The sequence below is a fragment of the Metopolophium dirhodum genome, chromosome 9 (assembly GCF_019925205.1).
Source record: "Metopolophium dirhodum isolate CAU chromosome 9, ASM1992520v1, whole genome shotgun sequence".
In the NCBI taxonomy this organism is placed as follows: Eukaryota; Metazoa; Arthropoda; class Insecta; order Hemiptera; family Aphididae; genus Metopolophium; species Metopolophium dirhodum.
Window position 1 is genome coordinate 10,642,595 of NC_083568.1, and position 27,217 is coordinate 10,669,811.

Consider the following 27,217-nt stretch of genomic DNA (forward strand, 5'->3'; position numbering starts at 1 on the left):
TGTCCCGCCCTTTCGAAATAAATCTTACAGGAAACTATAGTAGAAACTATACTTAGGTCAACTTCAGTTAAATTAAAATCAGGGAGTCAAAATGGGTTAAAATATTTTGGGTTCAAAACCTGGTAACATTTTTTGCGGATGTCGAGTTTCGTGTTCAAAACCGGGTGAAATTGTTAGCGGATAACCCGGTTTTAAAGCCGTGGTGCAAACCCGTTTTGATGCCCTGAATTAAATTGTATATTATATTAAATCCTATGTGCAGCAAACAATCCTTTTTCACTTACAGAATGACAATATTTAAAAATTTAGAGCTTGACAACTAATATTTAAACTATAGACTCAACGTTGTTAATTTCATTAAATGTTTTTTTTTTGATTAACACACATATTATATACAGCTGATTTTCAATTAAAAAGGATATTTGTTTTAAGACGATTAGGAACTTTTTGTTTTGTATTTTTTTCCTAGAACTGAAATTTTTTTTAAACATAACCTATTTTAGATTCTAAGCGGAGCAAGAATGTATTGACTTTACAATGATGTGTGTTTTTTAAATTAAAATTTTTTAAAAATTTTTTATGTGTCATCAGTCTTTTAGGACAGTAAAAGTGCTTAGATTTTCTTTAAAAGTATCTTTTTTGATAGGAAAGTGAATTTAGTTGGTACTTAGGGGGGGGGGGGGGTCAAAGGTAAAAATGTCCTAGTAGTTCAAAGGCGCCGTGAAAAACAAAAGAAAAATTAAGGAAAACTGTAATTTTTACGCAAAATTGATTTTAGACAAAATGTTTTTTGGTGTAACTCTAAAACAAATGACCGTTACATACATGCAATTTTGACTGAATGTTTATATTAGCATTTTCTATACACCATAACATATTCAAATATTAATAATTATTATTTTGAGCTGTTTACGGACATTTTCAGTTTCCGATTTTTTTATTGTTTTATTCTATAAATATGACTACAATTGTATTTGTTGGGTAAGTAAGAAAGCTTGAACATTTAATAGAAGGCTCCTAACATATTGTTTCAAAGATGATAAAATATTAAAAATCCATAGTCACAATTTTTTTTAAGCTAAATGCTTAATTTCTATTTAAAAATGTCATACAATAGTCATTATAAGTTTGTTTACCTTTATCAAAAAAAAAAAAATGTCTACAAGAAAGTCTAATTAAATTTTTATGTGCATTTGAAGTTCATATTTTTACATTGGATATTCACGCGATTTCTTATGTTGTAATTAAAAAACGAATAACTGTAGATACATGGAAATTTCATTGAATATTTATATTCTCATTTTCTATACACCATACATGGAAATATTTTGATTCATTTTGAGCTGTTTACGGACAATTTAAAATTTCAATTTTTTTAGTTTTTTTTTCTATAAATATCAATAAATTTTATTTGTTGGACCAAAAAGCGTGAAAATATAAGGCTCCTGATATTTTATTAAAAAAACTGCAGTTGAAAAATATTAAAAATACATAGGCCCAATTTTTTTTTATAAGTATTTTAAGTTCGAATTTTGACAAAATTTAATAATTATTTTGTAGTAAGAAATGTATAAAATGTTCAATTTTTATATCTAAGGATTGAAAATTTAAAACAAGATTCGACGTAAATAGGTTATATATAAATTACTTTATTCACAATAATATCATCAAATATATACTTAGTAATATCATAGGCTGACTGACCGTCTTCGCTCTGAATCGTTTTTCTTATACAATGATATTATATCAGTGAGACATTGAATTCAAATTTAACACCATCCATTACAGTGAACCAATTGTAACCTACTATACAGCAGAGCGACACCCACTTGCTCACCTTTTTACAATATTAAACTAACGAATGTAAATGAAAATTCTTGTTTTATTTTGAATCATAATTTAAAAATTGAACTAAAAATTTTAAATATTAGATAACAAAGGTACTCATTTTCATATGACGTACGCAGCGCCAATATCAATGACAGGAACTTCGTCATGCCTATATTACCGCATTAATTAATACGTTATTATTATTAATAGATTATTTTCATAACATACTTTAATCAAGGTGATAACAAAACAACTTTTAAAAATATCAACGTCATACTAAACATGTTTTGTACATAAACAGAAGTGCGTTACATATTATTAATAACTCCTACAGCAGATAGACTAAGTCCCATCATTTGTATGTATAGTATTACACTATACCAGTGGTTTTCAAACTTTTTTAATTACGGCACACTGAGCTATAGCTTATTATAATCATACAATTTTGACTGTATCCATTGACATTTTAAAGATCGTTTTTTTTATTCAATATTTTGAAAAAATATTTATTTAATTTGGTTTTTACACCAAATTGAATAAAAAAAAATAATACAAAATATTGTGTTTTTATTAATTGTAATTATAATATTATATATTTATATTTATTATTAATATTAATTATAAATATAATAGTATTTTATAACAACATTATTATTTATTTTTAATGAGAAATGTGATGCTTGATGAATGTTACAAATATCTTCGATTTTTGGACCAATAGTTAAGAGTAAAGAGTACCTATAGTTGACAGACATACCCACATTTCATCTTCCAATGAGATTAGTTTTTCTCGTTTCTTATTTTTTATGTTCGTAGTGCTGAAAACTGTTCGCAAAGATATGAAATTGAAAACGGAAAGATAATAGTTGTTGCTTTTTTAAATATTTTTAAGAAACATATATTGATATATCCAGAACTTATTGAGGGTATACTAATTTCAACTGTAATGTTCGATCATTTTTAATTAAACATTAATCTTCTTCAGCAAGTTTTAAATAAACCAGGACACCAATAGATACATTGAAAGGATCTCGAACCCAGTCGTAATGTTTAATATTATTTTTAGGAAAATATTTATACATCTTTACTTCCAACAGCTTAATCGTTTTCTCGATTTGTTATATCTTCGAATATCACAGTTCAATACAATCGATGACATAGAAAGAAAAAAAAACTTTCAAAATATCGCAGCACACCTAAAGATTGGTCGTGGCACACCCAGTTTGAAAACCATTGTTACTATTATACTATATTACTATAAATAATAGGTAGTATCTAACAATAACGGTATTTGGGTAATATTGAAAGGTTATAGCCCCGTGAAATATAAAAATGGCGTTTCAACTGGATTGATTTTGAGGGAATAACTCGATATTCGAATGAACAATTCGATTACTCAACAGAAAATACATGTATGAGGTACACAATAATTAAAATAACTTTTTATGTGATAAATTAAAAGTTAAATTATTCAGATATATTTTTAACTGTGACAAACGAAACCCTATGTTATACTGACATACTGTTACAAGTTTATAACGTATAACTTAATAAGGGGGCAAGTGTCATGTGTCAAGTGTGTTATGCAACAGTAACGTAAAACACAATCTAAGTAGGTAGTAATTGTATATACGCTAGCTTACAATAGAAATAAACAACTAGATAGTATACATTTATATTTTACATGATAATAGGATTATTTATTTCTGTTGCTGAATTGAACTTGGTACGCAAGCATAACACATGAACTAAAATACAAATAGCTTTCAATCAAATTAGAATTCTAGTTCTACACTTAAATCGTATCAAAAACAAGTAAATTAAAACATTTTAAATGTTATTATTATTTAAAAGACCATACATTTTTTAAATGTTTTCAATTTGATATAGAAATACAAGTAATTTTAAGCTATAATTGATTTCGCATTTCACAATATACCAAACATTAAAAACTGAAATACCGGCTCGCTCTGCTAAAAAGTATGTTTGTAGCGGTGTGTAGCTTGAAGCTTTAAATGAATCTCAATATTTTGAGAATGTTCATTGAGTATAGTAATTGTTAATTAATAATATAGACATTAACGAAACGTTTCGAATCATAAGTCACAACAATATTATTCACTTATAAATTAATGGCTATTAATAATTTTAAAAAAATGAGCATTTATATTTTTGATATTTTCAGGTCTTAGCTATTGTTATTAATATTATTAAAAATTATATATAGGTGCATTTTTAACTAAAAAACAATTTTCAAATTTTCGTGATTTTGATAATTGTTGTCAACATTTTATCTTCAAATTGTTATTGAAAAAAATTGTGCTCAATGCTTATGTATTTTCTACAACTTTACTGCTGAAAATATTCTTAAACTAATGTAGGAACAAAATATTTGAAATCTTGCATTATTTTTCAAGGTTTTTAGCCAAGCATGGAGTGTATAATATTAAATATTTATAGAAAAAACTAAAAAATTAAAATCCTTATAAATAGCTTAAATTTAATATAAATTATTTTGAATATTTATTTGAGTATATAGAAAATAATAGTTTAAGTAATAGCGGAATGGTGCTGCTGAGTGCCTGCCCACAAATGTTAAATTCTGTTACTTTATATTATTAAATATCCTATTTGCTCATTGTACATAATGTTGTATAGATTGTAAATTACTCAAATAAATAAAAAAAAAAAAAAAGTAATAGCGGAATGTTTAAATTTTTCGTGATAAATATTTTTGAATTAAAACAAAATTTCAAAAACCGTTTGATCTCAATCACTATTATAATATGTGAATATCCAATGTCGTCAACATATTTGGTAGAGACGCACATATAAAATATAACTGTACAACTATGCCAAACTTTTTCTTGTTATTTGTGTATTAACAATGTACAAGCCTTGTTTTAAATTTGCAAAGTTTTTCTCACAAATAAAAATGTTGTCGTACATTAAATGAAAAAAAAAATTATAATATGATATCTAGTAAATACTAGTACGAATATTTGGTGAACACTTTAAGTCTGTATACTGTTAATTATTTTTGCATTACAACAAAAAAACAAATCTGATTTTCTCGAAAATAAATTTGCAGAAAAATGCATGCCTTTCCTTATTTTTTTTTGTTTTTACTAATTATTTTCAAAATTACCTACTATAGGAATCCCTAAAGTATCAACTAGATCCAATTTATTATTAGAAACCACCCTCGAAGTTTAAGATTGAAAATTGTTTTCCACTATTAAACGTAAACTATAAAAAAAATGAATACACACACAACATTGTAAAATCAATACATTCGTCTCTCCGCTCAGAATCCAAAACAAACTGATTGATTTTTAAATAAAAATAGAAGAAAAACCATAACCTTTTCAATAAATTAATAAGAGATTGCAGCTATTATTTCTGCCGGTAAGTGCATTTAAACAAAACATTTTGTCATTTTAAATGCATGTTTCTAATTTTTTAACGGCATTTACCCCGGGTCCAACTTGTTACTTATTATTTATTAACTACTCGTTCAAAATTCGATTTTATACTTCATAAATCATAGATCTCAGAAAAATATTCTGGCATATGGAATTAAAATACACGTTGTTATTTGAAAAAAAAAAACACTTAAAAAATGATAAAACGATAAAAAATGATAAAAAATATTATTATTTTTCAAAAATGTTGTTTTATTATGACATTAAATTATACAAAACAATATTTACATAAACAGGTATATAGAAAACTGTGAGCTGTTTTAACATACCTACATAGTATTCATAATAATATTATATTATTATAACCCTCAGAAGTCAGAGGCCGTTACACCCGCATGCGTTGTCACCGTCTTACAAACAAATTGCAGTATACGTTCTAAATAATCCATTTAACTCTGTTACATTTTTTTTTTCTTATTATTAATTTTTAAGGCATCAACTGCGTAGTACACTCTGTTATATTTAATATTAGAATGAATTTAACTATTATATAATTTAGAAGTAAGAATATTATCTAGTGAATATCGTAGATTTTTGTTTGTACCTATTTTAATTTTAAAACGAGTAATCATACCTATTAAAATAGAAAATTGTGTTTACAGTTTAAAATTCTGTTATAAAAACTTGTTATGAAACTTGATTTAAAATTAAAGTATAAAAATAAACATTAGATATTCACTAGGTAATATCCTTATTTCTAAATTAGATAATAGGGTTTTCACTCTAAAAAAACCTAACAGAGTTAAACGAATTATTCAGAGCATACAATTTGCTATTTTATGCGTTGGTGAGATGGAGAAAAAGTGTGCGGGTGTAGCGTAAATCCTTCAGTCTTATAATATATACTTATACAGCCAATAATCGTAATATAAAATATTCTCAGAGCACTATCGTAGAATTTACTATACTATGTTTTATTAATTCCAATGTTTTTTTTAAAGTACAAAAGTACAAAATGCTTCGAGACATTAATAATAATTAATAATTCAAAGATAATTTTATATTAAACTCTTCTTAAGAAATTTACAATGCGAAATTAATTAATATTAGATTATATTTATTAATACGATTAATTTCACTTGGTGTTGAGCATTTAATTTTAGGTACCCGCACCATAGATTAATAATTAATCATTATTCCACACCATGTACATAGTACAAAAACAGTAATTCATGAAATTAAAATATCATTTTATAAAAGTACGCAAAACAAATCAAAACAGGTGTAGTAAAAAGTAAAACTAACATTATTTTTGCGTGTTTAAAAAATAAAAAAATATAATTTATTGATAATTGGCCCATTCCACTCGATCATAATTTAACCTATTTTTATTATTATTATTATTGATTATAAAGAATATTATTGTTAAATACACTATACAGTCTACAAAATAACAAAATAATAGTAGCAGATTATAAACATTACACATTAATTTAAAGTATATTTTGACATAAACCTTTAATATTTAACTTAAAGCAAATTAAATTGCACTCTGTCCACTACTTAAGCCTCGATTTAAGCTTTGTTTTATCTTAAGCGAGTATTTTAATCTCTATCTTTATATAGTAATAATTTAAATAATTATAATAAATGAAATATTCAATTATGGGAATTAAACTAATAATTAGATAGAATCTTTATTAATCTAATGAAAATGTAAAGTTTATTTAAAAAGAAAACAATATTTGTTATTGTTTTTTCAATGTATTCTTTAACTAGTTCAACCAACTTATTATAATATAATAATATATTATATTAAAATAAAACAAAATTATCTCACATTTAAGTAAATACCTAACCTTAAAACATGGTTAAGTTGATAACTCGAAATCATCCTTAAAATCTCACTAGAATAGTAGATTATACCATGATATGGAATAATTAGTAGTAAAACTAACTAAAAATGTTGACTAGGTAAACAAGATATAATTAATTGTGGACTTTAATGGTGTAGCTATCCAACAGCAAAGTGGGACAGTGCCCAGGCTTTATTGTATTGTACTATAATATAGCTATTGCAATTAGACCTACATACTTGAAACTGGATATAAAAATACATATATACGATATACCTATGTAGGGAATGAATTGCTAAGTTAATGGGAGGTAAATTAAAGTATTGGTCTAAACATTATTTTGAATATTTTGAATATAGTAATTTCAATTTATTTATTTTTAAATTTAATTGTACATAATGCATAGTATAAAAAGTACAATTATTATCTGCACATTATTATATACACAAATTGGTGTATTAATAATTAATATAATAAAATATAAATATATATAACATTTAATACAGGTATATCACGCATCAAAATATACTTTATTTTATTTAAATATTTGTTATTTTAGTTATACGTTCAAAAGTAGACTTTGAGTTTATATTAAATTGTGCAACAGCCAACATAATGTCAGTATACACCGTGTATCACGTTTAACTAAAATATTTAAATATGTATTATATTATAAAGGTACTTTAATATAAGGTAAAATGTAAATGTTTATATTTAGTACTTAAAATAACAATTTTACTGTTGTAACAATATTACTCTTATATTTTGTAAGTATAAAAATTAAAATACATAATAAATAATAATATAAATTATTTGAGCAAGAGAAATCTAATTCAGGTTGTTATCATAATTGATAACAATCCAATGTGATAACAATTTAATAGTGTAATTCTCAACTTTTTTAGTTGGATACATCATTTTAGAATCATCAGATGTAAAATGTTAGTCATAAGTGATTTGTAATAGTAATAGTTTTTTAACATGAGTTAATGATTAATATTTATTTATTAATATTAAGACATAATTTTATTCACTCATGAAAATTTAATTTGTTTGATTAGATTTAGCATTAAATAATGTTGTAGATAATATCTTATATTCTCTGTAAATATAGTTAAAATATAATACTATAATTCCGACTTTTAACAAAATCAGTGTGAGAAAATAACTAAGGATGGATAACTTCAAAGTCAGTGGTGTATATAAGTAGGTTGTAGGTATTTTATATTAATAAAGAACCAAGTCAAGACCAATAATGAGTACTTTTTCTCTTTGCTCCTATTTAAATAACAAATGTATGCATATAACTGTATGTATGTTTCAGATATTTTAGAATGTACCTATTATAGGTAAATATTATAGACAAATAGTATAGGTAGGTATTTGCTATTCCAAAAACCAGTTGATCAAAATATTTCAGAAGAGCTACGGGAGAGAGGCTGCAGAGCGATTTTTAGATAACATAATATTTTTTATTACTTTTGAGAGGATAATAATAATAATAACAATAATAATAGATAGGGATGTACACTGGTACTCACATTTTCGAATATCGACCCAATGTTCGCCGTGACCAACAGAACACGAGTGGAAGATTCGCAAGCCATGTTGGACTGGAATGGATGAGAAATTGATAATCACGATTTATATAACTACGGCACGTTAGCTTGGCGATCAATCGAGTACCGGAAGACCGTTTCCGACGACGGAGCGACTGCGTTTGACCGGAAAAAACGACTCTGCGTCCGGTGCACATGCTCGCGCGGAGTCGTATAATATCGCTACCATAATAATATGTACCCATTATAGTAGCGATTGTATTCGTAACACACACGCCCGCGCACGCCGTTAAAACACTTTAAAACAATGAGTCGATCCCGCAGCTACCTATATCATAATAATAATATCATTATTACTATTTTAATATGTACAGACGTATTATTATTATTATTATAGTATTATTATTTATTATTACTATTATTGATAAGGTGCATATTAAACGACACGCCCACCCACGCTGACGTCAATGTGTCTCCTGAAACGCGCGTATTACTATCGCGACGACGCGCCAGACAGCTGCAGGCTACAGTGCGCGTGCGTATATGGATACCTATAATAACAATAATATCCCGACGATGTGCGTATTTGTGGAACTTGAAAACGATTGTAAAAAATATGTCAAAAAACGACGATTTGGAATACGGCCACGGGCTAAACAAATATTTGGCGGAAACTCACGAGTGCCGCAGGTCCCCAGTACGCGCTCTGACCGGCTGATCAAACAACAGCCGCAGACCCGGCACGTCTATGCGCCTATGCCTCGTTTAACCGATTTTTGTATTCTCTACAGGTACGGTTTTCTACGATAATAAATCACCGTAGATTCACGAACGTAAAACATTTAAATGTGTGACACGTAACAACCGAAAGCGTGTTGCGCGAGATTGTTGGAATAATTATTGGATCAGCCGATCGCTAAACGCCGTCCGAGGTAGGTGACTAATCGTGCACGCCGGCGCTCAACGTCCGAGTAAGTTTCAGGCGTCGTTTATTGTGGTTATTGTTGTTATTATTCACGATCCATTTTAGGTTTTGCACGATGCATTTCACCACTAAGGTTTTTAATACCGTGTGCATTATCGCTGCACTGGGGCATGTCGAGCCGACGGCAATTATTACGAGAGATGTGCACGAAACAGAAATGTTTTACTACGAAATACGCCCGGAACTTTTTAACTGGACGAACGGTATTTTGGTATTTGATTCAAATAATTTGAAATAGCTAGGTACCATTCTCGGCTCTTTCAGACGGTTTTAAACTTAATTTTCAAACAATCTAGGAGCGGATACCGGGTTTGTGTTCACGCCGTCCTTACAAAATTATCCAGACTTGCTACATTGGATACATTACAAATTCAACAGTAAAAATAGACACGGATACTTGTACGGAACACCGCCAGCAGACTCGTCGGACAGACAAATCCTAGTAAAAATAAAATATATATTTTCATAATTCGTGTAGAAATATTTATAAATCGGAACACATACGGTGATTATTTAAGTGGAGGAACCAGAAACGGGCATAATTCGAGATGCACACAATTTTAATATTTAATATTCCCAATATTTTTTTTCACCCTTATCTTTGTTACAGAAACCACCATCAACTTTTGATATTTAAATGGCAATCTACTATATTTTAAATTTTTAGTATTTGATGCTGAATGCTTTTTAAAAAAATGTTTAGTTTATACCTACTCGTACACGGTCAATATTCGATATTGACAATGTTACTGACCAACAATCAAGTATTGGTTATATTGAAAATATCAAAACCGTCTTGATATTTATAGACGGATTTTTAATGATATCAATATGTTAATATTAATCGTGTATTATCCATTGTATATATTGTAAGTTGTAACCAATATTGAATGTAAAGTTTCTATTTTCCAATGACCATACTTTGTAGTTTAAATTAGTTAAATAGTAAACAACCTATTTTGCCGATTATACAAATTAAATTCAAAACATAGTTTGTCAGGAATAGCCCTATAAACTGTATGCCTTCATATATTTTTAGTCGCGAATCATTTCTCACAATTATTTATTTCTTTCAGCACTTATTCTCAAATTAACTCTGTGCTTCTTCACAGTAAAGCTGGGTTTACACTAGAGTTCGATCACGAACAAACCAATGTAAACGGTCTAGCGAAACATTTAAAGTATTTGTTTGCGGTCGCTCTAAATGCGATCTGATAGCGTTCAATATGGGTACGAACTCGTTCGTGTTCGGGCTCTAATGTAAACCCACCTTAACAACAGGTATTTCATATTACATTTTATAGTTGGATATTATTGGACTAAACAAAAAAACATACCAGGTTGAGACACAAGTTATCCAATTTAACATTTTTGAAAAATCTGGTAAATATTAATTATAAATTCTGCAAAGAAATTAAGTCATTTTAATTTGTTATAACTCATGAGTTAATATTAAAATTAAATAAATATACAATTCTTTCACAGAATATGCAACAAATGAAGTAAGATTTAAGATTAATAACTTGAATGTGGAAGACATGTTTCATGAAGAACGCATACAATACTTGCTGGATATATTTAGACAAAATTTATGGTTGGGTAGTAAACCAAATTTGTATGTAACATTTCTAGTATCTGCAAGTGATTTAGGACAACGATTACCACTAGACCCAAATGATACAGAGGGGTAGGTAATATACTGCTAATTTATAATGTTATTTAAAATAATATACAACTTATGTGTTAAATTTTTTTAATAACCACTTGAATAATGAATATGTCCATCAGTGTTATTGTCAATTTAGGAAGCTCATCAAATTTTTCAACAATATTATATGATCTCGAGAAAGAAATTAGTCCATTGCAAAAAATGAACAAATGTCCAAAGGATTTCAAAAGAACAAGTGTTGAAAGATATTTTCGAGCTAATGGTTTCAATTTGGACTGGTGCAGTTTCAAACTTGTATGTAAAATAAAATAATAATTAACTGTTATTATACACACAGTTAATGAACACAAGTTTATGATATAATATCCATCCTAATAAGAGAATATTAATTATGCCCATATTATATTAGCATATGCTGTTAAAATAAAAAAGCTAAATGCAGTAAAAAATAGAGTTCGTTGAGTAATTTATATTATTCGTAACTTAAATTAAAAAACTATTTAGTTGTATAATTGTATAGTATTTTTTACCAAGTAAATCAGTAAAAATACCATTTTGAATGTGTAATATACAATGAGAACCTTGAATAATATAGTTGCCCAACAAACTAGAAGACCTTTATTATCAACGATACTCTAGAAACTTACACTAGCACTCATAGGATAAAAATTAAGTATTATGAATCAATTATTATAAAACGTTATTGAAAATGTATGACTCGATACTTAATCGTTTGGAGCATGGTTTGTTGGGCAACCATCCTATCTTTAATTGGGGGGGGGGGGGGGGGGCGGAGTGGCAATGCAGACTAAGGTGTCGGTTATAATGCAGTTTCAAAACCTCGGCCACAAGCGGAATTTTTCATCGGGCAAGTCACGATATCTGTAGAGAAGTACTGCCAACCCCCACCCGGAGATGGTAGATACCTACGGGTGACCAATAAATAATTTGCCAAACCATAAAACACACGTGTTTTCTAAATTTACAATTTCGCCCCCTACAAAAACAAAAAAAGCTAATGGCCATAGTTAGCCGGGCTTTACTACGATCAATTAGAAAAATAAAAAAAATCTTTAATTGTGATGAGAACATTTTTAACTTCCTAGTATTTTACATTTTCAGTGTTTATATATTATACACCTTAGTCCAGTTCCATATTTAATAAATACATACTAAAATTATTATCAAATGTAATTTCCAAACTTTAAAGTGTAATTTTCTTCACTTTAGGTAGAGTTGACGATCATAAACCAGAATCACACTATGAATGTTCAGGACAGAACTAGCACAAAACATGAAGAAGAAAATGTTTGGGAATTAATGGAATCTCTGCGATACAGTCAGTCCATGGATGGAGATAATTCAAAATTGAGCGTTACATTACTTATCTTTATGATTTTTGTAATAGGGATAATCTTTAGTATTGGTGTATTTAGATGGCATAAAAATAAAAAGTTATCTTTTTGAATAGAACAAAAAATAAATAAAATTGAAATTATTTGAATTGTTTTATTTTTTTAATAGACATAAACTCTTAAATATATATTTAACACATTTGATTGTTATATATTTGACACTTTCTCAGTATGTCAATTGTAAATGGATTTTAAACATTGTCCAGATTACAAAGATTAATTACTAGACTAAAACATTATTAAGTTTAAAAACTTGAATTTTCAATGTTTTTACAAATTAATTGAACTTAACCCACATAATATTAATTAGTGTAGTTTATTGTTTAATAATGGTAGATTAGGTTTTTTTTGTTATGTTCCCTAATAATTCTTTACAATAAAAATAAACAAGTTGTTCTAAATATATGAACATACTTATGAAGTTAAGAACAATATAATTTCAAAAACTAATTAATCAAACTAAATATTAAATTTGAAACAATAGTGCTTACATTTTTCAAGGAAAGGTAAACATCAAAAACGCTTTGATAAAACTTTCTATACTATTTTAACCAGTAAATATTAAAGCACAAAAAAAAAAAAAGAATAAAATAAAGAGAAAATGGAAGTTAAAATTATCGTTATACCATTTACAAAATAGATTTTCAGTTGTTTAAAGATTTAAAATAAGAATGAAATAGATTTTTTTTAAGTAAATTAATCAATGGGAAGTCAAAAATTGTAGTTATGAAAATTGGCATTCAGTAACAATAAGTGTTTGAGTTTGAGCAGTTTCAATACCATTTGGCTTAATACGCACATTTTGTAATGATCCCATGACGTCATCTTTATCCAGATCAGAAGAATTACTGTAGCGTAAATATGCAAAACCTCTAGGGCCTCTCCAAGTAATATGCCTAGAAAATGGTACAATGTTATCTTAAATCTTGAAAATAAATATAATCATATTGTTTATACATACAGTGGTTTAACTCCACGTTCCATCAAAGCAGCCTTTAAGTCACGTACTCTAACATTATTTGCAATATTTCCGACTTTAAGTACAAATTCATCACCACTAGAAGATCTTGAATAATTTGGTTTTTCACTTGAGTTGTAGTATCCAATATGGTTGTTGTTATTGTTGTTGAAATGAGGTCTTGATTCTTGTACATAGTCTCTCTGATAACATTTAAAAAAAAATTAATTTAGAGTATATAATTATTATTAAAAAATTAAATTTATGTATGTTGTACCTCATCAGTTTGTGATGCCATTCCATTACGATGATATTGTGGTGGACGGAAAACTCTAGAACTGGTGTAATTATCTTGACGAGTAGCAGAACCTTTAGAATAGCTATTACGGCGAGAAATTACTCCGTCATAGAAACTATTTTGACGAGACGATAGATCGTTGGAGTAACTGTTATGACGAATACCATGGTTATTAATTCCACCATTTTGTCGCGAATCTGGGCCATTAAAGTTATCATGGCGTACCATAGGGCCATTGAAATATCTAGTAGGACGAACAGTTGGACCATTTGAATATCTGTTTTGTTGCATAACGGCTGACCTATTGGAGTCATGATGATGTGTTCTGCTATTGGACCTTATGCTTCCATGATAAGATGTCCTTTCTTGAGAATAGCTGTTCTGACGATAATTTTGTGAAAAATATTTTTTTGGACTAGGTAAATAATCTCTTTGAACTTTACGCCCAACAGATATCTCACGACCGCGATCTTCACGATCAATATAATCACGTCTAGTAGCACGAGAATTACTACGAGAGTTATATTTACTATTACTATTAGATTGATTAATGGATTGTTTATCAATATCATCTGAATTAATACGTTTGCGTGACTGTTTTGGACGAGGTCTACGTTTATTTTTAGGAGTATCAATGGATGGAGAAACAGCTTGTGTACCATTAGCACTTTTGGACTCAGTTACTGTTACCGGCGATGTTACAGTCTTAGCAGATTCTGATTTAGTACGACGTTTGTTAGGTTTTTTTGAAGAAGAACGTAGTTCTTTTTTATCATTTTGCTTACTACGTTTTTCAGTTGAACTACTGCGATGATGTTGGCTGGAAGTAGATTTAGCACGTTTATGTTTGATTTTGAAGTCAGTATTCTTAGAAGCAGGTGCTAATGAATGCTTAGAAGAAGACCGATGTTTTGACACTACACTATCTTTAAATACTGAGTCATTAGTTTCAGATCGGGTTGAGTAACGCTTTTGACGATATCTATTTTAAAAATAAAAACTTGGTCTTAAATAGGAGTTTAAAAAAAATAATTAACTCTTAACATTTAAAAAAATGAAATTTTACCCTTTAGGTTTTCTATATGTTCTTGGTGAAGGAGGTATTTCTTCAGGTTCACTGTCCACATCTTTGAGAGTACAATCAAAGTCGTCAATTTGTTCTTGTTTAGTACGTAATAATTGCAAGGGTGGCATTTCCAATAACCTACGCTTAGAAATATAATTCCAAAACACATCCTTGGGACGATCAAGACGATTCTCCACCCGTATAATTTCATTGGATGTAATAATAATGTCTACAGGTACATCATAAGGCTTGAAAATGTCTGTTGGAAGCGTGTCAAATACCTTTAAACAAAGAAAAAATTTTTATTTACTTTCATAAAAATTATTCAAATATTATCCTACATAAAAGTTTTACATAAATAATGGAAAGTGAAGCTAACTCTAATGAAAAAAATGTATTTATTAGGTTTTATATATATACATGTTTAGTGGGGCCCATTATCTTCTTGAAGAATAAATTTAAATAAATTTACTAGGGGAAATGTAATTGGGTGGGGGGGGGGGGGAAAGCACTACGTTGGTGATAGTCCAAGGCAGTTTGCATTCCCTATCCTTTGCTATAAAAATAACATTAACTACAGCAGCTGGCAGTAAAATTCATTGAAACTTACAAATTTAAAAAAAGCTGAATACCGTAGAATGGGGTAACTTTGATATACTTATGTTCTAATTCACCAGAGTACCACGATGATTTTTTTTCATAAATTGGCGTTACTTAGATATCACATTAAGAAATATAGGTATTAAAGTTCCCCCCTACATTGTGTAACTTTGATAGCATATTAAAAAGATTAATATCTCAAAAGATAACATCAGAAATTTAACGTTTAAATATTTATCATAACTAGCTGTAACTAGTATTTAATTTTGAGAGTTTTATCGTTAAAACTACTGAAGTTATCCATAAAATAAAAAGTAAGATTGTCATAAAACAGTAACAAATTATCAAAGTTATCCCATTTTACGGTACTAGGAAACGTGCGACACCTAAAGCTAAATTATTATTATATTAATAATAAATCACATACCTGTACATCATGTACAATAGTAACTACTACAGTATTATCAGTCACCATATTCATAGAACTTAAGATGACAAATTCTAAATCACAAAATCCATTTCCAATACCAATTCTGCGCCCTAAAAATAAAATACATTTTTTTTAATATGAAGATTAAAACAAACTAAGTAGTTATATTACCTTTTTTATCAACAGCAACAGATCCCAGAATAACCATATCTATATGAACATCATTGTTTTGATCCAATGTTATTAATTTATTACCCCATTTACGAAGTCCTTTTTGAGTACTAGCTGATCTCAGCATTTTTGCTGATGGTTCAGCAAATGGCAAGGACACATTTTGCAAGAGTCCTTCCTTCAAACGAAGCAATGGAACTAATAATCTCTTACCCCACTAGAAAATGAAGGTAAATAATTTTATTATTTTACATTGAGTAACAATTTGAAATTAATAGTAAAAATTAGTTAATTTAAATTGCCTGCATGTAAAAACTAATTTGAATGAAGTAAGAACTTACATTAAGTGTCAGAAAACGGGCTGTTTCTTGAGCTTTATCAGGGGTCACTTGGACAGTTTTTGCTTTTTTAAATTCTTCCAACTTTTCTAACAATAGTGAAACATTATTACATCCTTTGAAATTTGGTATACGGTTAAAGCAAGGTTTAGGAAATATAACTAGAGAGTTTTCTTCCATAAATTCCCAAACTTTTTGACGAATATCTTTCTTGGATGTCTGCTCTAATATGACACTGTCATCAATGCGCATTGGTTTATTTTTTAAGCCTACATCTAATGCAAGATTGCCATCATTTAAATTACTATGTTCCATTTCTTTCACTTTATTCATATCATCAGTATCTTTTATTTCTTTCTCGTTTGACTCCACACTTACATCTAGTTTAACCTCTTCATTAGAGTCACTTATTCCATTTTCTACTATAGCAGAATGTTGTTCATTTGAAAGTTTGGTATTTTCCATTTTCATATCAACAGAACCATTATAAACTTTGCTTTTATCGGTTCCTTCAGATTTAATGTCATCACATTCTTTGGTCACTTCAGTTTTAGGAGAAGCTATAAATATATAAAATACAAAAACTTACAATTTAATTAACATTCAAAATGAATCTGGTAAATACAGAACCAAATAAAATTTTAAGAAAAAGATTAATACCCATATATTACAGGTAATAATTAAAATCATGAATAGGTTATGAACATGATAGGTATATTCATTGAACACAATAAGTAGTAGGTAGGCTAGACCAGAGGCATTCAAACTTTTTCATCCCGCGGCTCCTTCAGCTGTTGGCAACATTTTAGTGACTCAAATTATTAAATACGCATAAAGAAAATGTTTTAATATTTAATTATTGATAATAATATTATAATATTATAAATACTATCAAGAAAATATATTTAAAAATAATTATGAAATAAAACTGAAATTAATTGTTTTAAAAAAACAATATATTATTATATATTCATTTAAGAGTAGTTATTTTTTTACGCGATCCACAGTTTGAATATCTCTGCCTTAGCATATACCTTATTGTTAACTAACCCAAAGCAGCAGTAGGACTTGTTGGTGGTGATTTAGACACAGGACTCCTCAATGATTGATTAAGTTTGGCCTTATTTGATTGAGCAAGTCGTTCAGCTAGACTAGGCGATTTATTACTTCCTGGGCTTGATTTAGTTGAAGATGGGGAACGTCCAGATTTTGACGGGCTTGATGAGGCACTGTCAGATTTTGAATTATCATCAGAGGACTTAGGGCTCTTTGGAGAACCAGTTGTTGTTTTTTGTTGACTCATGGTTCCAGAAACTACAAGTTTTGGACTAGGTGGATTTCTCAATTGTAAACCTTCGTTAGGAAATTGTTGTAGATCTAATCAAATTACAAAAGTTGTTTCAATACATTATTCATAAGAATTTATTAAAATCAACATAATAAACTTAATATCTACATAATATCTATCATATTTAATTTATAAACAAGTTTTGAAAATATCACCTACCTAGTTTTAATTTTTACTTTTAGATAAATAAAAATAAATATTTATTTAAGAGGAAGCCACACACGCATGTGATGTCTAGTCTTACAAGCATACAACATGGAATATTGTGCAGCAGTTTCAATTTTGTTTAAAAACATCTTATAATACAAAGAATTTACCTATTATAACTTAAAAGTAAGGACATCCAATTGTTTTCTCAAGGGATTTTAACGAAATTTTTAAGCAAGTTAAATTCTTAATTAGGTTAATTACACTATTCTCTTTCCAGCGAGAGAACTGCACACTGTGGCAGTCATAAATTGGTTCTTCTGCGCTTACCCACAGGACACCCACCCTTCAGTAATGGAACCAGTCTGATGTGTGCGGATGAGCAGGATCAGTGTTCTCTCACTGGCCAGAGATAGGTTAACTTATTAGTTGTTACTAATATTACTATATTTTTCAAGCTGATTTTCCTTAGATAAAAACTATATTGTGTATTATGTATTAAAAATATATAGAAATTATTGACAACTATTTCATCTTAAATATTAACAATACAAAATATATTATTTACATTAAATCATGTCTATTGCCCGTCAATAGGCATGACATGGATAATAAATTATTGAAGGGAAATAAAAACAAAATTTACAATAGGTACGATGGTTGGGTTGGGGCATAATTAATTATTATACCTGCCACAGGGATAGAAATAAAAGAGAGTCCCAGAAAAGTTATTAGACGTAAAAGAACAAAAAAAAAATTATGTCTCCGGCGATATTGGGCGTCGAAGAAATTCGGTTTGATGAAATTCGACAATGGGGAGGGTACATAACACACGGTACAAATAGGTGTAACACCTACCTATAAATAATAATTTAAAATAGGGTCGATAACATAATGATTGTGAAAAGAACTACGCGCGTGTCTTTAGAGAAAGTGCATGCCATAACTCGTAATAAAATATATTTAATCTCAAAATGGCGGTGTGAACGATGGTTTGCGGGAGGTGAAAAACGTCGAACGTAAGACAATATTAATACAAAATATTAAAATACCAAAATATAATTTTAATCACGGGGGCCACGTAATACTCGCAAGATTTATAATTTATATTCAGTGTACTTACGCGGTGGGAAAACGAACGCACGACGGACGTCAGAGACTTGCACACACAGCGGCGGTCCCGTCGTACGGACCGGATTTCGTTTAGCATATAACGCGCGATTAAAATATTAATAATTATATTAATAATTAATGACGAAGCGGCGCGGTGGCGGACTACCTACGGCGAATAAAGCGGATCACGGGGGTTTTTTTTTTCCAGTGGGTGGCGAGTGGGGCGGATCGGGTGATGGGTTACGTGTTAAAATGGATACTTACGGGAGTTGCCCATGGTGTGCTGGCCAAAGGTAACCAGATAAATGTGCGTGCCGTTGGACGTTGCCGGCGGCGTTACGTGTGACGGAAAAACGCTGGCGAGGAGGATGGGAGAGGAAAGACGCCGAACGAAAAGAATATATTATAATATTGTTCTCGCCCTCCTCCGACGGGTATCGTTGACTATCGCGTCGTTGGCGACCGGTGGACTCTTGAGTGTGGTAACTCCGTGGCACGGCGTCGTTTATTTCTGAGAGACGGGTTCGCGGGTGGCTTCGGACTTCGGAGTGTTCGTACTAAAAGCCTCGGTCCGCGCACGACCGCCGGCGGTCCGGCGTGCCGGCGGCGGCGGCGGCCTTGGGCCAATGGGAACGCGCGAGCGGCCTCGCCGCACTCGTCCCGGGATTCCCGACTCTCTTCCGTCTATTTTTAGCAACGCGCTACGAGTTTACGTCGATGCGATAGCGTTCTATCCACTTCAATATAATATCGTTAATCTTTATCGAGTACGCGCGCCATTATCGATTGCGAACAACGAGCAAATTGTTGCGTTTTTCCTAATAAATAATAATTATTTTTACCTAACATTTTTGTCCGATCAATGATATTATCTATGGGTTTTGTACCTACACGGCTAGCTACACGTTTGTAACGGAAAATACTGATGGAATAATAATTATTCCATCAGTATTTTATGATTATTTTTATTATTATTTTATTATTATTCGCCAGTCAACATTTTTGATGAAAATATTACTCGTAGTAATACTAATAATTATAATACGTTAACATCGAAATTAATGACATTCGATGTAAATATGTAATATTGTACTATATTACTATATAAATTATATTAAATTATATTATACCTGTAGAATGTATCTTGTCGCTTAAAGACAATTTTGTGTATATAAATTAAATACAGGGTAAATTACAGTATAAATTAATTAGTGTCTAATGTAGTAATGTCTATGCTATGAATTGATTTAGTTAAAAATGTTAAAAAATAACGAAACTCGAGCTATGGACTCAGTGGTGTTTTTGAGGGTATACGGAGCGTATTATTTACCATTTTATTAATAATTAGCATATTATACCCTGTGAAAATAGTATAAATACGCACGTATGTGTTCGAAGTAAATTTAAAATAATTAAGCAATCCGTATTCTGTATTATTTATTGCCATATGACAATTACTAATTATCCATAAGTTAGAACCGTGTACCTAATAGATTATAAATATTGAGGATTGATTATTACCACCAAAATGTTTAACGTATTGGTATAGTAAAGTTAATTATCGTTTATTAAAGTGATTATTACAATTTTTTTTAATAAACCATTTGAGTTGCCGCCACAGAGTAATAAGAATTGCCAAGAGAATTATTAAGTTAAACGTTATAAATTGTTTAATTTGACCTGTGAAAAATAAAAATGCAGGAATAAAACTAGGTAATAAAAAATGTATTTTTACTTTTTGTAAAGCTTGGGAATTTGAAAATGTGTTACGCAAAAGCCTCGTAATTCGAAAAATAGATTTTTTTTAGCGAAGTGAGCTACTTTTTGAAATGTTGAATCTGATTAGTTTTTCGCTTATAAATTCATTGCATATGCCATATTTTTATCATTGAATTAAGTTCATAAATGAGCGTATACCCTATAGATTTTTTACGAAAAAACCACTGGCTATAATTTTAAGGGTACATCGTCATTAACTATTTAGGTCAATGACCATTGTTACTAATATTGTATGTGTTTGAACTCAAAATAAATCATTGATCACGAAAAACTCCATGATATTAGATATTTGGATATATATTATGCCTTTCTAGCATACTATTGTCTATTACTAGGTTTATTTTTCTATTAGTATATACTAATGGGTACCTACAGAATGTTGAAAACTTTGAGTATATTATATTATTAAACATGTACCTTACAATTTACATAATTATTGTCAACTTATAAGTTAATAGGTACCTAATACCGACGTTCAGTAGAACGGTGTAAATAGGTTTGTGCTATAAATAGTTAAATATTTTATATTTAATATTAGTTTAAATTACCTATTTAATAATTTTATTCTGTAATCTGTATAGAAAATAATAGTCATCGCAAAAAGTTTTAAGTTATTGCTATGATAAATATATTTTTTAAATTAATAAAAACCAAAAAAACCAAATAAAAAAGTAATAACTAAAACCGTTGAAGGAAAGTCGTAATTTTTCATTTCAATATCTAAATTCTTTAAATATATACAAAAAAATAATTGTTCATCATATGTACTTATTTAATATACCTTTTTAGAAAAGATAAGATTGTTAGGAACATTGTATTATATTTTCAAAATTCAAGCCATAGATATAAAAATTGTGTGAATTATACTAACTGAAATAACTACTAAAAATAATTTTCAAATTTTTCTGATGTTGATAAATGTTTATAAAATAAAATTGTGCATATTCTTTTGACTTTTTAATGCGAGTAAATATTGGTAGGACTCCGTACCCACGTGTCGTCACCGTCTTACTAACGCATAATATATCAAAATGTACGTCCAGCGACCACCAGTACCAATTATGTGTTGTTACTTGTTAGCTTAAATATTAGAGTGAGTAGACCTATAATCAAATTTAAATGAACAGAGTTGTAGTGTTCTTACTATAATTATAATTTATATTGTTATAATGTTCTTACATTTAAATTTTTTTTTTTTTTGAACTTAAGCCCGGCGACTATGGACATTAGCTGTTGTAGGGGTTATGAACTGTGGTAGGGGTAAGGTTGGTACGGTGGGTTGATTTTTACGATTGTTTTAACGGTTGTTACGGTAGGTAGCAACATTTAAATTTGAGAATAGGTCAATTCACAATATAATATTTAAGCTAACAATACAAAATTAGAACTGATCACTGATGGAAATACATTTCGGTATATTATACATTTATCCGTTAGTAAAACGAAGACAACATAATCTACTGGTACGACATCCTCTTGAAAATTAAAATAAGTGAATATTTCAAAAATTTTATAGTGTATAGAAAATAATAATTTTAATAGTAGGTACCTGGTTTAATATTTCAAGTTTATATCAAATATGAAATAACAAAAATCGTTCAAGGAGATCGTTATTTTACATTTAAATATCCTATTTTGTCAAAATTTAACTTAAGTAATTAACATTTTTAGTGACAACGTATAGGAACATTATATTACATTTTACATTTCAAGCTTTTTTGATTTAGAAAAAAATTAATATAAAAACCTAAAAAGTTTAAAATTATAAATGATCCATACAGCTCAGAAATACCTAATCAAAATATTCTTAAAATTATATCATGTCTCTATATAGATAAAGGTATTGATTAAACAATTTGGTGTATATTTCTTGTACCTACCTATCTACAGTTATTCATTTTTGAATAACAAAAAAACATTGAATTTACTATTTATACTATTTTACTATTTTTTTTTGTTTTTCCCAATTGTTTTGAAAAATATTGTGGATTTTACCAACTATAATTTTCTACCAGAAAGTAGAAACCATCCAGAGTTAATAATGTACTGTTCTTAAGGTTGACATCACATCAAAATGAAAATTAAAAAAAAAATATCATTATATGTCCAATAAGTACATTAATCGCTCTACTCAGAATCTAAAAGAATAACATTTTGAAAATTTATAAAGTGAACTGACAAGTAAATCTTGTCAGATTTATCTTCGTCTTCCAATATCCAAATATGATAAAAAAAAATGTCTTATTATAGGTACATATACTTCAATATAAATAAAAAATTAATATACTGTATATTACTATATTATATTATAGTATAGGTATACGGTATACCAGTGGTAGCTATCCTATATCTCAATAGGTAAATGGACATTTCGCCCCCCCCCCCCCAAGTTAATTATTGACTAATAATATAATATAATTTATTATTTAATATGAAATTTTTTTTTTAAATAAAATATATAAAATAGTTTTTATTTTTATAAATATAATAGATTATAAATGTATATCAACTGAACTACTTACTTGAAACAATAAAAATTTTTAAAAAAATAAGAAGATATAAAGTAAAATATAATTAATAATTAATAAAAATGGTTAAAAATTCCGACATAAAAATGATACATTTCGTAAAAAACATTTGAATTCTGATTCTTTTGTTATTTCTTAACTTATATTTTTTAGCCTTTGTACATATTTATTTTTTTTATTTTTTGTTAAAACTGTACCAGTTTGAATATTTAACAATTTAATAATTACTTGTGAATTTGATTCAGGTAGTTCAGTTGATCAAAAATATACATCTATAATTTATTATAGGTATTTATGAAAATATTTGAAAATATTAGTCAATATCCATAAATATATTCATATTAAATAATAATATTATATTATTAAATAGTAAACTTCAAAAAAAATGGGGAGAATATATCGGGGGGAAAATGTTCTTATACACCAAAAACAGTCGGGGGGGGGGGGGGGAATTGTCCGGCAAGGAAATGTCCGCGATTCATCTCAATAGTGTATCGACTGATACACATACTTTTCTTGAGTGCTTGGGTGCCGGACACAGTGGCATATCCAAGGGGGATGTTTGGGGGTTATGACACCCCCACTGAGACGTGTCATATAAATTCAACTTTAAAGGTATTAATTTAGTTTTATAATTTTTTAATATCATTATCTATATTGTCTTATTGAATATTGATCATAACAGACTTAATGTATAAATATTTTTGCTAATTAAAATCAAAGTTGTAGTTTATAATATCTATTATGTATACTGTTCCTGTATAATATTTTTAATAACACCCCCTTACATAAATCCTAGTAACACCACTAGTTCGGGTGGGAGCTTGATAGGTATTTAAAATGATTTTTATGAAGTTGGATTATGGATACACATTGTACCTATATAGTCATATAGACAATAGCCATCTATCAATCTCTGCCCTCTGGTATATAGGTTGTAACAGGAAGACCTTACAGGCTTAAAGATGAAATAACTGTTATTTAATTAATATTTTTACATTTATATAACGAGTCGAATTATTTACATGACATTTTTACTAAATTAACAAATTATTACTTTTTCACATCAATAATGTTCAAGCTGTTTAAATTTAACAATGGTCAATATAGGGAAAATCTAACTATTAATTTTATCGACTTGATATTATTACAAAATCGTGATTGTGTCTATACGGATTAGTGATTTATTGTGTTAGACTTAGTTCATACAGGTAATAAGTACTTATCTAAACTCGAAAGATATATTTTATTTCCGTTTTACTTAATGAAACTAGTTTTGATGTAATTTTCGCAGTGCATTTTATTGATACTATTCAATACTTATTTTATTTGTATTATTTATTATGCCTTAAGAAACAAACTATGTGATAATTAAGATAACGTGAACACAACAGGATTGATAAACAGGAAATATATAATATTTATCACTATTTTTAACACAATATAGTAAATATTACGACTGTCTTAAAAACTTAGTAGGTACATCGTACATGAAACAATTTTAAGTTATTTTTCTTAAGAAAATGTCAGGGCACCATATTTTGTAATCTTTCTCTAACCCATGTGCAACAAAGCAAATGTGTATTTAGCAGAAGCAACCCTGTGTTTTTACTTTTAATATTAGATTGAATTCACCTATTATCAAACTTTAAGCTAAGGACATAACCAGTATACTTACTTTGGCTTTTTTTTGATATTTTAAGTTTTATACAATTTATAACCATTTTTAAATTATAATAATTTACACGCTCATAACTTATACAAAAATTAAAATATCATCTAATAGCCAACGTTTTACAATAGTCAATAGGCGAATTCACTCTAATATTAAAAGTAATGACAAAAGATTGGTTCTTCTAAACGTAAATTTTCTTTGTTACGCCTTGGAGAGAAAACAAAATGGTGCGCTGACATCATCTTAACAATTTTGTTGTCTTTCGTAAGTTAATTTAATAAAGAATATTGTTATGTATCAATATTTTTTTATGTAATATGTAACTATTGTAACTATATAAGTAAATGTAAACCCTAACTAAAATGAGTTATGAGTAAGAATAATTATAAATTAATGGTAAAAAAAAATTAACATTTTAAATGACATAGGTAGCATAAACGTAAAATAGGCAACTTAATAAAAAAAAAAATTTAATTATATTATATTAGTGAATAATATTTGATTTTGATTTACTAATTATGATTATTTAAGTATGATAATTTAACAATTTAAAATAGTTATTTTATAATATTAAGATCATAATAATTATAGAGTTTAAAACCACACGTTAAATATAACATTTATATAAAAGGTATACTTATCATTAATTTATGACTTTAATAATAATTAATAGCAAACATAAAAATCAACTCATCTTCTTAAGAAAGTTTTACGCAACTAATAAGTAATAGCTGACTTATAAATTTCATAAAATAATTATTTAACATTATTTAATATTAATTAACATACTAAAATTATAAAAAAGGGGATATAAAAAACACATGTCATAAACTTATATGAGTACATATAATATGACATACGTTTTTTTTAAAGTTACTATATTATATCATATATTATGATTTATGACTTATGAGTCACATGACATTATAATAGGTATAAAAATACATTTTTTTCAAATATGAATTAGAATTTAAAGTCCGTTTAAAATAAATAATTTAAACATGTTTATAGTTTGTTGCTAAACTATTATATAGGTATTAAATATGATTTATCTTTAAGGATCTATCTATCAATAATTAATATAACAATTATTTTGTACCTATATAAGCAATGTCGCATATAGCTAAAATATTAGAATACCCAAACCACATATAGATTAAATCTATTCTATGCCCAAATAATGTTACTTGTCTATTACTAATAGTTACCGAGATGGTTACTATAATACTATACCTACATAATTGCAAGTTATAATATAAATATAATATATTAGGTATACTAAAGAATAAAAAATGTATTTGAAAATAATTATTGGATTGGTACTTACATTATAATATCGTCCGAGTTAGTAATTTTATTGACCACTTCACTTCATCGTATATTATCAACAAATGAAACGCATAAGGTTAATCCACGATAGTGAAATTATAAGCTGGCATTTTATATATTTTATATTTAGAGAAGTTATCGAATAACTTTCTGTATAATGTCGTTATACCTGGACACCTGGTGTTTATACGATGGTCGACTTCCCAATTAAAAATGTTTTGTGCACTGTATATGATCTATTGTTCTACGTATCTATATGTATTCTATTATATAGGTTAGTCGTATATAATTTCTCAGTTACCTACCAATCAAATATTTAGATAATTAAGAAATTACGCTTGCATTTTGCTCGCAAATTTAATTTGCCTTCTTTTGCTGATAACACCGCCACATGCCTACCTATAAATATATATAATATAAATATTGTCAGTCTTATTCTTATATAATATTGTATTATATAATTGTATGTGAATTGTATAATATAAATGCTTGTATAAATATTATGGATACCTAGTAAGTATTTATTACTTATAGTAGGTATTTAACATGTACGAAGTGTCGCTGTGCCTAAATTTAGGTACCTGTAATACTTACAAATCGGTGACTTATATGACTTATAATATTATAATGTATAAATGTAATATAGCAAGTATAGGTACATCTATTATTCTATTAAGAGGACGCTATTTTTTTTTTTA

At 28.2% G+C, this 27,217-nt stretch overlaps 3 protein-coding genes across 9 annotated transcripts in view; 1 reads left to right on the plus strand and 2 right to left on the minus strand.

Annotated features, from left to right (window-relative positions):
* Positions 1-9,220, minus strand: part of LOC132952517 (inositol polyphosphate-5-phosphatase A) — a 28,744-nt gene extending 19,524 nt beyond the window's left edge. For 2 of the 4 annotated variants that reach the window (XM_061024828.1, XM_061024829.1), the window contains exon 1: positions 8,653-9,065. In XM_061024828.1, the coding sequence (XP_060880811.1) occupies positions 8,653-8,718 (66 nt within the window). In that variant the 5' untranslated portion in view covers positions 8,719-9,065. Of the gene's footprint in view, positions 1-8,652; positions 9,067-9,086 lie in introns of those variants that run through there. The other 2 variants (XM_061024827.1, XM_061024826.1) reach the window with 2 other exon arrangements.
* Positions 9,221-9,254: 34 nt separating this feature from the next.
* Positions 9,255-12,822, plus strand: LOC132952518 (epsilon-sarcoglycan). Of its 2 annotated transcripts, none has more exons than XM_061024830.1 (7): positions 9,255-9,641; positions 9,701-9,858; positions 9,952-10,097; positions 10,960-11,038; positions 11,141-11,342; positions 11,444-11,618; positions 12,555-12,822. In XM_061024830.1, exons 2-7 carry the CDS (start codon positions 9,711-9,713, stop codon positions 12,789-12,791), a joined length of 987 nt encoding a protein of 328 aa, XP_060880813.1. In that variant the 5' UTR covers positions 9,255-9,641; positions 9,701-9,710; the 3' UTR covers positions 12,792-12,822. The 2 variants fall into 2 exon arrangements, with proteins under 2 accessions (XP_060880813.1, XP_060880815.1); XM_061024832.1 differs by having other exon boundaries at positions 9,255-9,602.
* Positions 12,814-26,662, minus strand: LOC132952516 (uncharacterized). 3 transcript variants are annotated; one of them, XM_061024824.1, is made up of 9 exons: positions 26,518-26,662; positions 17,651-17,977; positions 16,604-17,160; positions 16,263-16,479; positions 16,089-16,201; positions 15,062-15,342; positions 13,975-14,977; positions 13,701-13,900; positions 12,814-13,635 (listed from the first exon to the last, which is right to left on the minus strand). In XM_061024824.1, exons 2-9 carry the CDS (start codon positions 17,901-17,903, stop codon positions 13,464-13,466), a joined length of 2,796 nt encoding a protein of 931 aa, XP_060880807.1. In that variant the 5' UTR covers positions 17,904-17,977; positions 26,518-26,662; the 3' UTR covers positions 12,814-13,463. The 3 variants fall into 3 exon arrangements, with proteins under 3 accessions (XP_060880807.1, XP_060880806.1, XP_060880808.1); XM_061024823.1 differs by lacking the exon at positions 26,518-26,662 and adding an exon at positions 19,473-19,779; XM_061024825.1 differs by lacking the exon at positions 26,518-26,662 and adding an exon at positions 19,219-19,334.
* Positions 26,663-27,217: the final 555 nt, after the last annotated feature.

Bases quoted from the DNA above. Each gene is read 5' to 3' on its own strand.
- LOC132952518 (XM_061024830.1), top strand. From the start codon at position 9,711: ATGCATTTCACCACTAAGGTTTTTAATACCGTGTGCATTATCGCTGCA. The intron at 10,098-10,959 runs GTAAAAATAAAA...TACATTTTATAG, and splicing joins CGTCGGACAGACAAATCCTA to TTGGATATTATTGGACTAAA. The intron at 11,343-11,443 runs GTAGGTAATATA...TATGTCCATCAG, and splicing joins GACCCAAATGATACAGAGGG to TGTTATTGTCAATTTAGGAA.
- LOC132952516 (XM_061024823.1), bottom strand. The intron at 15,343-16,088 runs GTATGTGATTTA...CTTTGTTTAAAG, and splicing joins CTATTGTACATGATGTACAG to GTATTTGACACGCTTCCAAC. The intron at 13,901-13,974 runs GTACAACATACA...AAATGTTATCAG, and splicing joins TGGCATCACAAACTGATGAG to AGAGACTATGTACAAGAATC.